At 46.2% G+C, this 14300-nt stretch overlaps 1 protein-coding gene across 4 annotated transcripts in view; it reads right to left on the reverse strand.

Moving 5' to 3' along the window:
* Nucleotides 1-598: 598 nt before the first annotated feature.
* The window catches only part of MAP2K5 (mitogen-activated protein kinase kinase 5), a 127350-nt gene continuing 113648 nt past the window's right edge, over nt 599-14300 (reverse strand). For 3 of the 4 annotated variants that reach the window (XM_071754120.1, XM_071754118.1, XM_071754121.1), the window contains one exon: nt 599-995. In XM_071754120.1, coding sequence (XP_071610221.1) covers nt 891-995 — 105 coding nt within the window. In that variant the 3' untranslated portion in view covers nt 599-890. The remainder of the gene's footprint in view (nt 996-14300) is intronic. The other variant, XM_071754119.1, reaches the window with a different exon arrangement.

Consider the following 14300-nt stretch of genomic DNA (forward strand, 5'->3'; position numbering starts at 1 on the left):
TTCCTCCCAGGAAAAGGTTTTTAGAGGCCCCATAGATGTGGTGCTGAGGGCCATGGGCCAGTGGTGGCCTTGGCAGTGATGGGTTGGGGGTTGGACTCCATGATTCTAACACCCTGCAGAGTGTCCTGAGGGCAGAGCTCAGGTCCCTCTGCCAGGTTCTCTCCCCCCAAGCTTCTGGGGTGGCCTTGGCCCCTCAGGTGGCACAAGCAGCATCTCCCATCCTTCATCTGCAACCTCCTCCATCTGCTGCTCCCCCTGCACAGCCAGAGGCCACCAGCAGCTCATGGTCCTGCCCAGCTCCAGGGATGGAGCTTGGAATCTCAGGGATGGAGCTCTCCTCATGCACCTCACCTCTTCCCACCTCAGCAAAACCTTTCAGTGTTCAGAGCTACCTGCTGAAAAGCAATCCTCACCTCCTGACAGGATGGACAAATCCAGATAGTCCTTTTGTTTGTTTGTTTGCTCTTGTTTTACATTTAAACCCAGCATTTTGTGGCTGACTGCACTCCAAAACAACCAACAGCTCCTTACAAAATCCTCTGAACACTCAGTGTGTCACTCATACAAACAGCAAAACCAGTTAAAAAATACTCTGGAGCCCAGAAATATACAATACATTCAATAACAAAAAAAAAAAAATATAGATATAAAATACTTGCTTTAAGGCTGTGTACAGTTTAACTGAAGATAAATCTGAGGACATTAAACTGCTCGGCAACAGAAGAAATGTGGGAAGAAAATTCCTTAATGTGAAAGAGGCAGCAACAAAGATCCTGAAAAATTCTCTCGATGCTTCTAGAAAGTATTTTTTTTTTTTTTTTTAAGTAAAATATGATCCAGAAAGACTGAGAGTCCAAAGTGTGGGGCTGCTGGTCCAGGCTGAGCTGCTGTCACTGAGGTCCTTGGGTCGAGCGCCGCTCCTCGAGCATCCTGCAGACCCACATGGACACCACCTCTGCATTCCCATCGTTGTACTGGACAATGAAGGGATGGCCCTGGGAAGAGGGATGGGGAGAGTTAGCCAAGACCAACACAACTCTTCCTATGAAAAATCACCAAGGTTGGAGGTTTTTTTAGGATCAACGCAACCCTTCCGATGAAAAATCGCAATGGCTTGGGGTTTTTTTTAGGTGGAACTTTTCTTCAGGTCTTACTGGGACCAGCTCAGTTGCATTCCTGGTTAACCTCAGAGAAAAAGACCCTGAAAGTGGGGAAAAAAGGAGAAGTGAGTTTGCCTGCAAGTTAAAGAAGAGCTGGGAGGTGGCAGGAGACGTTTAGTGGCTTCATCTCTCAGCTGTGACACAGATCTGCCTTAAATGAAATGTTTCCCCACCCATTACCAGGGGGAACCACCCTGCAAGCCAGGCCTTGGTGGACAAAAAATAAGTTAATTTAGCCAGCTAAACCCCAGCAAAGCTCCCCATGACCAGCAGTGAGTATTATGGGCACCTTCAACAGCTTCTGGAGCAACCACGAGAGCAAAACCCAGGAGATGCCCAAGCCTGAACATCACCCAACTCCTGCAAGCCAGAGGCTGCTGTCTCACTCTCCTGTGGCTGAAAGCTCCCAAAGCAAAAGTCAGTTCAAAGAACTTGAATTCCCCACCTCAGCTTTGGCACTGCTCCAGCTCTGAGCCCTTAATTTTATCTCCAGGCCTTTGAAATTGTGGCCAGCTGCTACCTGCCACTGCAATTGACCTTTCCCAGTTTGCTCTTTGTAGCTGCTACAGAAAGAAACGTTTCCCTCCCAATATTAATTTTTTTTTTTTTTTTGGAAGCAAATTGCTTCCTTTCAGCCTTTCTTAGCTGGAGGCAGCAACTTCAGATTTGTCAGAGAGCTCTGAATTTCCCACCCTGGTTACTCAGTGTTTGCTTGGGGTCCACCAAGAAGACATCCAGAGGTAGCAGAGTCCATCTGGGAGCTGTAAGGAGAGCAGCAGAACCAGCTCAGTGCTACCAGGAGAAGAGGGATGATCTTCAAATGATGCACTCAGGTACAGGGATGCTTGGGGCACTGAGCAGAAGGATAATCTCTTTTTCCTCCCAACACTTGGCTATCAGAAATCCTCAGGAAATCTTCCTAACATCAGGAACAGCACTAAACCAATACTAACTCCTTTTTTTTTTTTTTTGCATCTCTTACTCCAGATATTCCAAATCTGTTTGGGTTTTACCATTTGCCTACCCAAACCCAAGCTGGACAATGGCTTTTTCCTCCCAACACTTGGCTATCAGGAATCTTCAGTAAATCTTCCTAACATCAGGAACAACACTAAACCAATACTAACCCCCTTTTTTTTTTTTTTTTTCCATCTTTTACCCCAGATATTCCAAATCTGTTTGGGTTTTACCATTTGCCTACCCAAACCCAAGCTGGACAATGGCTTTTTCCTCCCAACACTTGGCAAACAGGAATCTTCAGGAAATCTTCCTAATATCAGGAACAACACTAAACCAACACTACCCTCTTTCTTTTTTTTTTTTTTTCCATCTCTTACCCCAGACACCCCAAATCTGTTTGGGCTTCACCATTTGCCTACCCAAACCCAAGCTGGACAATGGCTTTTCCCTCCCAACACTTGGCTATCAGAAATCCTCAGGAAATCTTCCTAACATCAGGAACACCACTAAACCAATACTAACTCCTTTTACTCCTTTTTTTTTTTTTTTCCATCTTTTACTCCACATATTCCAAATCTCTTTGGGCTTCACCATTTGCCTACACAAACCCAAGCTGGACAATGGCTTTTCCCTCCCAACACTTGGCTATCAGAAATCTTCAGGAAATCTTCCTAACATCAGGAACAGCACTAAACCAATACTAACCCCCTTTTTTTTTTTTTTTTTTTTTTCATCTTTTACTCCAGATATTCCAAATCTGTTTGGGTTTTACCATTTGCCTACACAAACCCAAGCTGAAATATTATTATTATTAAAGGGAGAGAGGGATTCAGCACCTGCATCCACTGGGAACTGACAAATCAGATTGATATTAAACCTTCCTTGGTGCAATCACTGCAATGCAGACTGCTCAAGCCCCATCAGTGATGGCTCAGCCCATGTTTTTGAGTCTCAGCATCACAGCAGAACCACAGAAGGAAGCAGGACATCAAAGAAACAAGAAGGTACCACATGACAGAGCTGATCCCATCAGAAAATTTTTCCCCCTGAGGACAGCCAGGGATTGGAAAGGTCTCCCAGGGGAAGGGGGGGATTCTCCCACTTTGGGAAGTTTGAAGTCTCAGCTGGATGGGTGCTGGGACATCTCATGCAAACAATAATATTAGAGGGGTTGGAGCAGGTGATGCTGGGGGTCCCTCCCAACCTGACATTTTCTGATTCCCTGCTTCCATCCCCACGAATTTCACATTTGCTCAGAGACTTCACTACAAAGCAATCCCCACTCCTCCTGAATCCCTGGCACTCAGCATCTCCAGCAGCATTAAAAAACCCAAAAAAAGCCACCACCCAAAGAGGTCCCCAGGCCTCCCTTACCCCAATCACAGGTCCAGCCTGGTGGGACAACATCCAGAAATTTCTGCAGCTGGGGGGATGCAGCCATGGGCAAGCACACAGCTGAAAAGGTCAGGGAGGACAGGGCCAAAGTGAGTGTCAGCCAGCCTAATTTTCTGTGTCAACTTGGAAAATTAGATAAAGAATGACAAACTGGGCTTTTTAAATGAACTTGTCTCATCTGGTTCTCTTGATAAAGGGTACGTTTCTCCAGCCAGGCTGTCCCACCAGACAGGTTCACTCTTGCAAAGGGGAGAGCCTGGCAGAGGGTGATGTAAATGATTTCAATATCTGACATGAAATTAAAAGGGCAGTGCCCTCCCAAACACACAGCCCTGGTAATTCCAACTCCTTGCTCACAAACCATCAATCATTCAGCCCAGTCAATTAAATTGCCATTATTCAAGGGTAAAAGTTCTGTAATTTTACCTACCCTTAAAATTCAGCAATTTGCTTTCATGGCCTTCTCCTCCAGCCTTGAGGACTCTTTGTTTCTGATATTAACCCACCCAGAGCCCATTGCTCCAGACTTCCCATTGTCTGACCCAGACCCTTGGGACTTCTCCAGCCCCCGATGGCTCCAATTTGTTCTCTGGGATTGCTGGAAGCAACCAGGGTGAAGTATCCAGAGAAAAGTCCCCCAGCCTGGGACACAGCCTGAGCAACACCCAGAGCCCCAAATCTGCAAACACCCAGGCTGCTACCTGTTGCTACAGCCTGAAAAATAAGGGACAAGCTGCCAAGAGAGACAGGGAGGTGAAGCCTGTGGATACAGAGAAAGAAAGAGGGACACCAGGAGAGGGACACCATGAAAAGGACATCATGAAAAGGACATCATGAGAGGGGCACCATGAAAAAGGCCACCATGAAAAAAAACACCATGAAAAGGACATCATGAGAGGGGCACCATGAAAAGGACACCATGAGAGGGACACCATGGGAGGGACACCATGAAAAAGGACATCATGGGAGGGACACCATGAGAGGGACACCATGAAAAGGACACCATGAAAAGGACATCATGAGAGGGGCACCATGAGAGGGGCACCATGAGAAGGACACCATGAAAAGGACATCATGAGAGGGACACCATGAAAAAGGCCACCATGAAAAAAAACACCATGAAAAGGACACCATGAGAGGGACACCATGAGAAGGACACCATGAGAGGGACACCATGAGAGGGGCACCATGAGAGGGGCACCATGAAAAAGGCCACCATGAGGACACCATGGGAGGGAGACCATGAGAAGGACACCATGAAAAAGGCCACCATGAAAAAGGTCACCATAAGAGGGACACCATGAGAGGGACACCATGAAAAGGAAGCCATGAAAAAGGCCACCATGAGGACACAATGGGAGGGACACCATGAGAGAGATACCATGAAAAAGGACACCATAAGAAGGCCACCATGAGAAGGCCATCATGAAAAAGGCCACCATGAGGATACCATGAGAGGGACACCATGAAAAAGGCCACCATGAAAAGGACATCATGAGAGGGACACCATGAGAGGGACACCATGAGAGGGACACCATGAGAGGGACACCATGGGAGGGACACCATGGGAGGGACACCATGGGAGGGACACCATGAGAGGGACACCATGAAAAAGGCCACCATAAGAGGGACACCATGAGAGGGACACCATGAAAAGGCCACCACGAGGACACAATGGGAGGGAGACCATGAGAAGGCCACCATGAGAAGGCCACTATGAGAAGGCCACCATGAAAAAGGACACCATGAAAAAGGACACCATGAGAGGGACACCATGAGAGGGACACCATGGGAGGGACACCATGAAAAAGGCCACCATAAGAAGGACACCATGAGAAGGACACCATGAAAAAAACCACAATGAGAGGGACACCATGGGAGGGACATCATGAAAAAAAACGCCATGGGAGGGACACCATGAAAAAAACCACCATGAAAAGGACACCATGAGAGGGACCAAACTCTTGTGTTAACAACAACATAACCACAACACCCAGCAAACAACCTGTGACAACAAAAGGCCTTCCACTTCCACAAGGTGCATTAGGAAATAAGCCTGTTGGTTGCAAAAGCACCAGTTTTTAAAGCCCTTTTCTTCCCCCAGGAATCCTCCCCAGACTGTGCACTTAAAGGACTGTGCTCCCTTTATTACAGAGAAGCACAGACAAATTATACATTTAATTTAAAAATCTGAATTCAGCCTAACAAAAAAAAAAAAAAAAAACAAAAAAACCAACAAAACACCAAAAACCCACAATAAAAGGATCCCAACTGTTGCAGCCACAGACTATCAAGACGATGGCAGTGCCCTCAGACAGCATTTCAAATACAGTTTATTAGGCTGTGATATGAAAAGGGTATTTTTATTGCATGATATAATGCAATGGGACCTTGGGCGCTCTGCAGAAGGACCTTGCACTCAGAAGTGTAATGAACCCATAGTCCAAAAAACATTATACTGTACATTAACCTATCATTAATGGCACATTAGGGCTAGGGGCATTGCACGCTTGCTGGTCAGGGCTCCATCAGGACAGGATGGAGGAAACCACAGTCTTCACAGGCTTAAAACAAATAGAGAAAATAAAGATTACTGATGGCTACAGGCTGCTTGAAGGGAAGCTCGCTCCCCGCTTAAGATGCAATTTTTGATGCCATTTTTGAAAGGAGGGGAGGGAGCAGACAATGCAGCAGTTGATTTGGGCAGCATTAGGGATGCCACATCACTGCTCTGCAGCACCCTGCTGCACCTGATGCATCAAAAGTGAGGTTTTCCTGCCCCAAACCTGGCAGCTCTGAGGCAGCTTTGAAAACTAAAAGAGAAACTGGAAACCTGCTTCCTTCCCCTGACATTCCTGATGCTACTGGTTAAGGCTTTCTTGACAGTAAGAATTGGGATTTAGGAAGTCCTGGGAATTCCCAGGACCCCTGTGCTTCCATTTGCATCCATTTCCACCCCACCCTGTCTGAGAGCAGAACTCCAGCCTGGGTCTGCCAGTTTGGAAAGTAAGAATCATAGAATGGTTGAGGTTGGAAGGGATCTCAGAGTTCATCTCCAACCTCCCTGCCATGGGCAGGGACACCTCTCATCCATCCCAGGTTGCTCCAAGCCTCATCCAACCTGGCCTTGGGCACCTCTCATCCATCCCAGGTTGCTCCAAGCCTCATCCAACCTGGCCTTGGGCACCTCTCATCCATCCCAGGTTGCTCCAAGCCTCATCCAACCTGGCCTTGGGCACCTCTCATCCATCCCAGGTTGCTCCAAGCCTCATCCAACCTGGCCTTGGGCACCTCTCATCCATCCCAGGTTGCTCCAAGCCTCATCCAACCTGGCCTTGGGCACCTCTCATCCATCCCAGGTTGCTCCAAGCCTCATCCAACCTGGCCTTGGGCACCTCTCATCCATCCCAGGTTGCTCCAAGCCTCATCCAACCTGGCCTTGGGCACCTCTCATCCATCCCAGGTTGCTCCAAGCCTCATCCAACCTGGCCTTGGGCACCTCTCATTCATCCCAGGTTGCTCCAAGCCTCATCCAACCTGGCCTTGGGCACCTCTCATCCATCCCAGGTTGCTCCAAGCCTCATCCAACCTGGCCTTGGGCACCTCTCATCCATCCCAGGTTGCTCCAAGCCTCATCCAACCTGGCCTTGGGCACCTCTCATCCATCCCAGGTTGCTCCAAGCCTCATCCAACCTGGCCTTGGACACCTCCAGGGAGGGGACAGCCACAACTTCTCTGTTCCAGCACCCTCCTACTGAAGAACTTCTTCCTGATGTTTTCTCCTCCAGTTTAAACCCATTTCCCCTTCTCCTGTTGCTGGACACTCAAGCCCCTCTCCAGCCTTCCTGTAGGTTCCCTCCAAGTATTGGGGGGCAGCTCTAAGGTCCCCCAGAAGTCTTCTCCAGGCTGAACAATCCCAGGCTCTCCTCACAGCAGAGATGCTCCAGCCCCTGGTTCATCTTTGTGACCCTGACTGCCTGTAAAGCAGCACAAAAAAGTTATCCCCCCAGCAAGGTGATGCCACCAATGCTCTTCACAGCTCCTGCCATCCACCGAGCTCACCCACTGGAGAGGAAATTCTTACCCATGTTTGATGGGAATACAAGTCAGACCTCCAAAAAGACAAATAACAAACCTCAGCTCTGGAGCTGGACACCTGGAGTTCCTGAGGAAGTCAAAATTGTCAAATTGAGGAAGTCAAAATCTTGCCCAGGTGGCCAAGAAGGCCAATGGCATCCTGGGCTGGCTCAGGAACAGCGTGGCCAGCAGGTCCAGGGAAGGGATTCTGCCCCTGTGCTCAGCCCTGGGGAGGCCACAGCTTGAGTCCTGTGTCCAGTTCTGGGCCCCTCAGCTCAGGAAGGAGCTTGAGGTGCTGGAGCAGGTCCAGAGAAGAGCAAGGAGGCTGGGAAGGGATCCAGCAGAATTCCTGGGAGGAAGGGCTGAGGGAGCTGGGGGTGTTGAGGCTGGAGAAGAGGAGGCTCAGGGGAGACCTCATCACTCTCTCCAACTCCCTGAAAGGAGGTTGGAGCCAGGGGGGGGTTGGGCTCTTTTCCCAGGCAACTCTCAGCAAGACAAGAGGGCACAAGAGGTCTCAAGTTGTGCCAGGGGAGGTTTAGGTTGGACATGAGAAAGAATTTCTTTCTGGAGAGGGTGCTCAGGCATTGGAATGGGCTGCCCAGGGAAGGGGTGGATTCTCCATCCCTGGAGATATTTCCAAAGAGCCTGGATGTGCCATGGGCTGGGAACCACGGGGGGAGTGGAGCAAGGCTTGGACTTGGTGAGCTCTGAGGTCCCTTCCAACCCAGCCATTCTATGATTCTATGATTCTATGAAAATACCCCAGACTGACCCCTCTGAGCACGTGTAAGGTTTCATCACTCTTACCACTGCCTCCAGAAGTGGAGGTTTTCACATCTAGAGCTCCTGCCTCCAAGGACAAGGCAAACAAAAGGCTGTTCTAATTATCTGTGCTAACTCTCCACAAGGCTGAGTTCTGCTCCCACAGCCAGGAATAGCAGCGAGGAATCCTCAGGCCAATACTCCCTGCCTGCCTCCCTGAGCATCACTGATGGCACAGGAGGTGTCAGGGCCCTCCTCAGCAGATTTCCCTCCATCACTTGCTTCCAAAGCTTGCAAGACACTGATTTAAGTGTGGTCTGGCTGTTTCCAGCTCCTGCTTCCCTTCTGCCATTTGAGGATGGCTTCTGACCACGGGATGGACCCTTTCAAAGGGCACTGTTTGGAACAGCAGTGGCTGGAAGCTTTGTGTGCATGGCTACAAAAGATGTCCCAAAGCTCCAGCAAGGTCAAGCCTTGCTTTGAGACACAAATTCCTCCAGAAATGAAACCTCCATGCAGAACCTGCACGGATGGGATGGCACATGGCAAGTCACAGCAAGTTGAGCTTCTCCCATCCCATCCCATCCCATCCCATCCCATCCCATCCCGTCCCATCCCATCCCATCCCATCCCACGGTTCTGTCTGACCTGGAACCAAGTGTTCAGCAGTCCAGTTCTCTCTCCAAATTCCTGTTCCCTGAAGAGCAACTATTCAGGGCAAGGAGAGCCCTTCTGCTGAGGTTGGTAAGGAATTCAGCATTCCTGAGAGCCTGGTTTTGACTGATTTCTAGAAGGAAAGTGCCCATGGCAGGGAACACAGAGCCTGGATGGCCCCACGGGAGCCTGGAAAGCTGTGGGTGGCACAGGTGGGCTGAGGACAGAGGGGCTCTGAGTTAAGAGGACAAAAGTAGCCAGAAAACAGTGTTTTCACAGAATTTCCCACCATCACCTGGAGCTTCAGCCAGCTCGGGGGGCAGAAAGGGGAGATTTCCCCAGGGAAAAATGCAGGGAGCAAAGAGAGCCAGAAAGTTGCATCCATGGGGGGTATTTTCTGGGTGGAGATGAAGCAGGGACAGGAACACAAAGCAAAATTCAGTGTCATTTGTCTCCTTGAAGTTTCTGCTCTCTTTCCTCACTCCTTTTTCCACCCCAAAGTGCTCAACAGTTCCAAGGGTTGGGAAGGAGTTTTGTTTGTTGCCTGGCCTCCCTAACATGCACTGTAATTAAAATGTTGATTACTAAACAGTTTAAATATATGACAGACAATGCAGTTAAAGCCTACAGTTAGGTCAATATGTGATTTAGATTTGCCATTTAAAAACTCTCATTTAAATTTTGCATACATTAATCACTACCATACTTCAATGTTCTGATATCCACCTGACTACACTATTAAAATAAAACTTGCTGCCCCAGGGAAATCCTACTTATTCTTAATTGTTTCGAGGCTTTGATGGGCTTTTAATCTAAGATTAATTTATGCAATTTTAAATAACTCTTCTTATGATTAATAAGCTTGAAAATTAAAAGGAGTCTAAAGCAATTATAATGAGCATTTGGTCATAACCTCATTAGGAGAAGGAGTGAAGGATACAGCTCCAGAATTCTTACAAGACTACAATTTAAGGTTACTTTCAGAGGAGTCAAACATAGTTCTTGAAATTGCCAAGGCAGATTAGCCTGGGTCACTCTCAGAACTATGGCTACCTAGATTAGCACACTAATGATTTTATCCCTCTGATGATAGTCAAGATGGTGAAAAGCTGACACAAAATGTATCAAAGATAAATGGATAGATAAATACAAAGATAAATGGATAACACTACCAAGCACTGAAGTCTTGCAGATGTATTTCTTGTCCATCCTTGGGCTTTTCTTTTTTTGAAAAAGGATTTCCTTTTTTTTTTTTTTTTTTTTTTTTGTTACTTATCTATTTCTAGATTAGCTTTACCAACACTTCACTTACTTTTTATAAGATAAAGTTAACTGCAAGTGATTTTCAGCTGGTTTAATAGTTTTGTGGAGGCACCAACTGTCTGCTGCAGCTTAAGGAATTTTTCTTTAAATAATGTCAGTCCCTGAGCATGATGGATGGACCAAGGAAGAACAAGTTAACTCAAACCTGGAAACCTTCACCTGGGGAAGACCTGTCCACATATCACACATGAATTTCCATTTTTAAACAGTAAGAGAGATCCTTCCATTATGATTAAAAACCTTTCTTTCAACCTTCTCCTGAAGATCTGGACATTGGCCAAAGGATGTTCTGTTGGCCTAAAAGCAGGTGGATTTGTGATGTGTCTGGGCTGGCAACTCCTCATCACTTAGGGTCCAGAGAGAATTTTTTTTTTCAGGTCAGATTTGCAGGAATCAGTGCAGCTCCTCTGCCTTCTGCAGGGTGGACCTGACCTCAGACAACTCCAGGGTGAGTGTGACCATGAATGGGTCTGATTTTTGCTGTTCCCTTTCTGTAGCACACCCTATCCTTACATTTCCTACACACTTTTGGTTTTGGCTGTGGCACAGAGCCCTCTATTCACCCATCTGCAGATCATTCTTTCCACAGCAGTTCTGGTTTTGATATTTGCTGTTAAACCCATAACTATCTGGCATGCTTCTTGGTACTCAGCCAACCAACTCCCAGCAAAGGTATTCTAATTTTTTTGTTCTTTTTTTTTTGTGATAACTCTTAAAAAAAAAAACCTCAAGCAACTGCAATATAATTGCAGCCTGCTTCTGCAAGTGATGCTGAGGTTAAGAAGAGCTGTGGAAGAGGAACAGAGAGAGTGGCCCAGGGCTGATGGAGGATGTCAACATTAGCAAGCTGTCGACAACAGAAGCAGAGCTGCAGAGTGAATCAGTTGGTGCAATATTTTCAGGGATAGAAGAGGTTTTACTTTTTGACCAGCTCTGAAAAAAGAGCAGCAGATTCCCACCAAAAAGCCTCAAATGCCCTGAACTCCAAAGCAGATGCACCTGAGGAAGTCTCTTCAGCTCATACCTCACCACAAGCACAGGACAGGTCTCCTTGCCACCAGAGCTAGGAGAAATTAAATTAGAAATTAAAAGTTGATGTAGTATTTCCTTCAAATGGGTACTGAGTGCTCTCCTGAACTGGGAAAAAAAGGTAGGAAAAAAACCCAAGTTATCTCCAGCTGTTGAGAAACTGGTTTCTGCTAAAGGGAAAAAAATAAACCACTAAACTGGGGTGAGCTGAAACAATTTCCTAGGTATTTTTCACCCAAACCTCAAAGCTGAATCTGCCATGTGCATACACACGTGCATGCACACACAGACAACAACAACCAGAACCAAAAAAACTCCAGAAAATGATCTGTCTGGAAGCAAAAAGGGAAAAGGAAACAGCCCAGGCTTCGCTGATGTGATGAAGTTCCTTAAAAATGAACAAGTTGTTGTCAAACACCCCCCCCTGTACAGTCACATTCCTACACACCATCTGATTCCAGTGCAAAACAACATCTTTTTAGTAAAGAGAGTAAATAAAGCAAGTATTGAATGATCAAGCACCACCATGGTGTCACATCACCCATCTCAGGGGCAGGGAAAGGTACGAAACCACTGCTGAACCAATACCTGGGATAAGCAGAGAGAAGGCAGAAAAATACATCACTACTGGTTGGCTTGGGGGGAAAAAAAAAAAGAAAAAAAATTCCTTTGAATCTCTCACAAGGTCACTGAACAAATGACTGAGGCCAGGAGAACCATTTCCATCCTCAGACTTGGGATTTTAACGCCCCCGTTCCCAACCGGGAGCCTTTCCCTGGTGAAACCCTGGCTCTCTCCAGGAGCCATCCAGATTTACACCAGCAGAATGTTCCCTCTCCCAGCATCTCCCATTAAATCCGAAGAGGCAGATGCACATTTATGGGACAATGAACTTTTCCAGGGCTGCAGCTCGTGGTGCTTTCCTATTACAGCCTCAATAAACCTGCGCGTCCCCGTGCTGCGGCAGCTGCCTTGGGTGGGAGGGGATCAGCTTCTTAAAAAAAAAAAAAAAAAGATTAAAAAAAAAAAAATGTTTAATTTAAAAATTAGAAACTGGAGCAGGCTGTGAGCACAGAGGTTGATTGAAACAAAATTTAAATTCCTGTCAAGCCCATTTAAACACAGGGGCCCTTCATAGACAATTAGCTGCTCCCTGTGAATGCTGAATAAACTCAGGCCTGGTCACTGTTAGAAGAGAGCAGACCCACTGTGAGGAGCTGGAAAAAAAATTAACTAAAATCAGGCTGTATGAAATATTTAGCCTCCCAGTTTATCACAGGGGTTTGGAAGTGTAAACAAGACAAAAATCGATTCCTCGGTGCCCTCCAATCAATCCCCCAAAATGGTTAGGGCATCTGTTTCTGCTAAATTTTGTTTACTCTGGCAGATTTGCCTTAATTGCAGTTGTTTATCTCCCATTGTCCCCGGGGCCCTAATCTCCCGATTACTAATACTTAACACTCATTTCACATCTAAAGCTACTTCTAATCCTCAACAGGTTTCTGGGGCTCTTAAAATTATTGAAACGGTGGAGAGGGGAGATGCAACCTCTTTGTGCAAGGCCCATTTTCCTATCTCCTACCAGCTGGGTCCTATCATCACCAGGGATGGCTGCAACAAAGGTGCTAAAAGGCTCTTTCACAGGCACTGCTGCTCCACCGGGGATTCAGGGGATAAAAAAGAGCTTTGATGGAAATAGGGAAAAAAAAAAAAAAAAAAAAAAAAAAAAAAAAAAGAGGAAAAAAAAAAAAAAAAGAGCCCTGAACAAGAGGCCTATAACAGTCCAGCCAAATAAAGTTACTGTCATAATCAACTGCTGTCAATCACAATGAAAATCCAATTAAAAATCTTTCAGTGCAGCCCTCTTCAGTGGAAAAATGTCCCCTATTTATGTGCCTTTTTTGTCAAGCGCACAAATTAGAAAGAAGTATTAATTGATTTTTTTCTCACTACTTTAGGCCCTGATCCTCCAGCTGAATTTCTGGGGATGCAAAGAATCAACCAGCACAAATCTGATTAAGGGATTTGAGGCATAATGCACACAGGTCACTAAGAAGCCCTATCTCTATCTCCTGCTTTATACTCTGCTTATTCATGGGCAATTATTACTCTTATTTAATAGTGCAGGAGTGACTGGAGGTGCTAATCAGAACACAGACCCACAAGTCACTGGGACTGCACACTCTGAATCCATGCAAATCTGTACCAGCTCAAAATTCCACTTGGATCACCCAAAAAAAAAATAAAATATTGTCCACAGATCCCCAGAGTTGCCTCTTGGAGCAAATTCCTTGATGGCTTTGGCACGAAGAGAAAGGACAATAAAAGAAATGGTTCTTATTTTGGAACTGTCAACAGATTATTGGTTTTGTTTGAAATAAATATACAGATAAATAAGTAAATAAATAAATACTGACAGAGAAAAACACCAACAAAACAAACACACAACTTCTCAGTGTCTCCTCATCAGTCCTGCTACCAAGGTGAGTGAGATGTAAAGTTGTCTCCCTGCCTGGAGAACCACAGAAAAACCAGAAATGCCAAAGGGAACCACTGGCTCAAATTAAAGAGCAAAAGCCCAGGAGACTCAAGTAACAAAAAATCTTAACTGTACCACTCTAAGGCATTGCCAATTTATCTTTCTCCAGTTTCCTTACATTTTCAATGCTTCCTCGAGCCAGCTGGAGTTATTTCTTTTCACATTTCACTGGAAAGTGCCAGGATATTGTGAGGCTTTCACAGAGAAAGTCAGATGTCCACATTTTCTGTAAAAAGTCAGGGGTTTAATGAGCAGAGGACAGAGATGGAACAGAACACCTTAAAGCTTCACCACTCCTGAGCTAACCTTGTCCCCATCTCAGTCTCCTGGAATTGCTGGATTTAGTGACACTGATAAAATGCACTTCTCCATTTTGAGGGTTGATTTCTCAGGTGACAAAG

The sequence above is a fragment of the Heliangelus exortis genome, chromosome 11 (assembly GCF_036169615.1).
Source record: "Heliangelus exortis chromosome 11, bHelExo1.hap1, whole genome shotgun sequence".
Lineage (NCBI taxonomy): Eukaryota > Metazoa > Chordata > Aves > Apodiformes > Trochilidae > Heliangelus > Heliangelus exortis.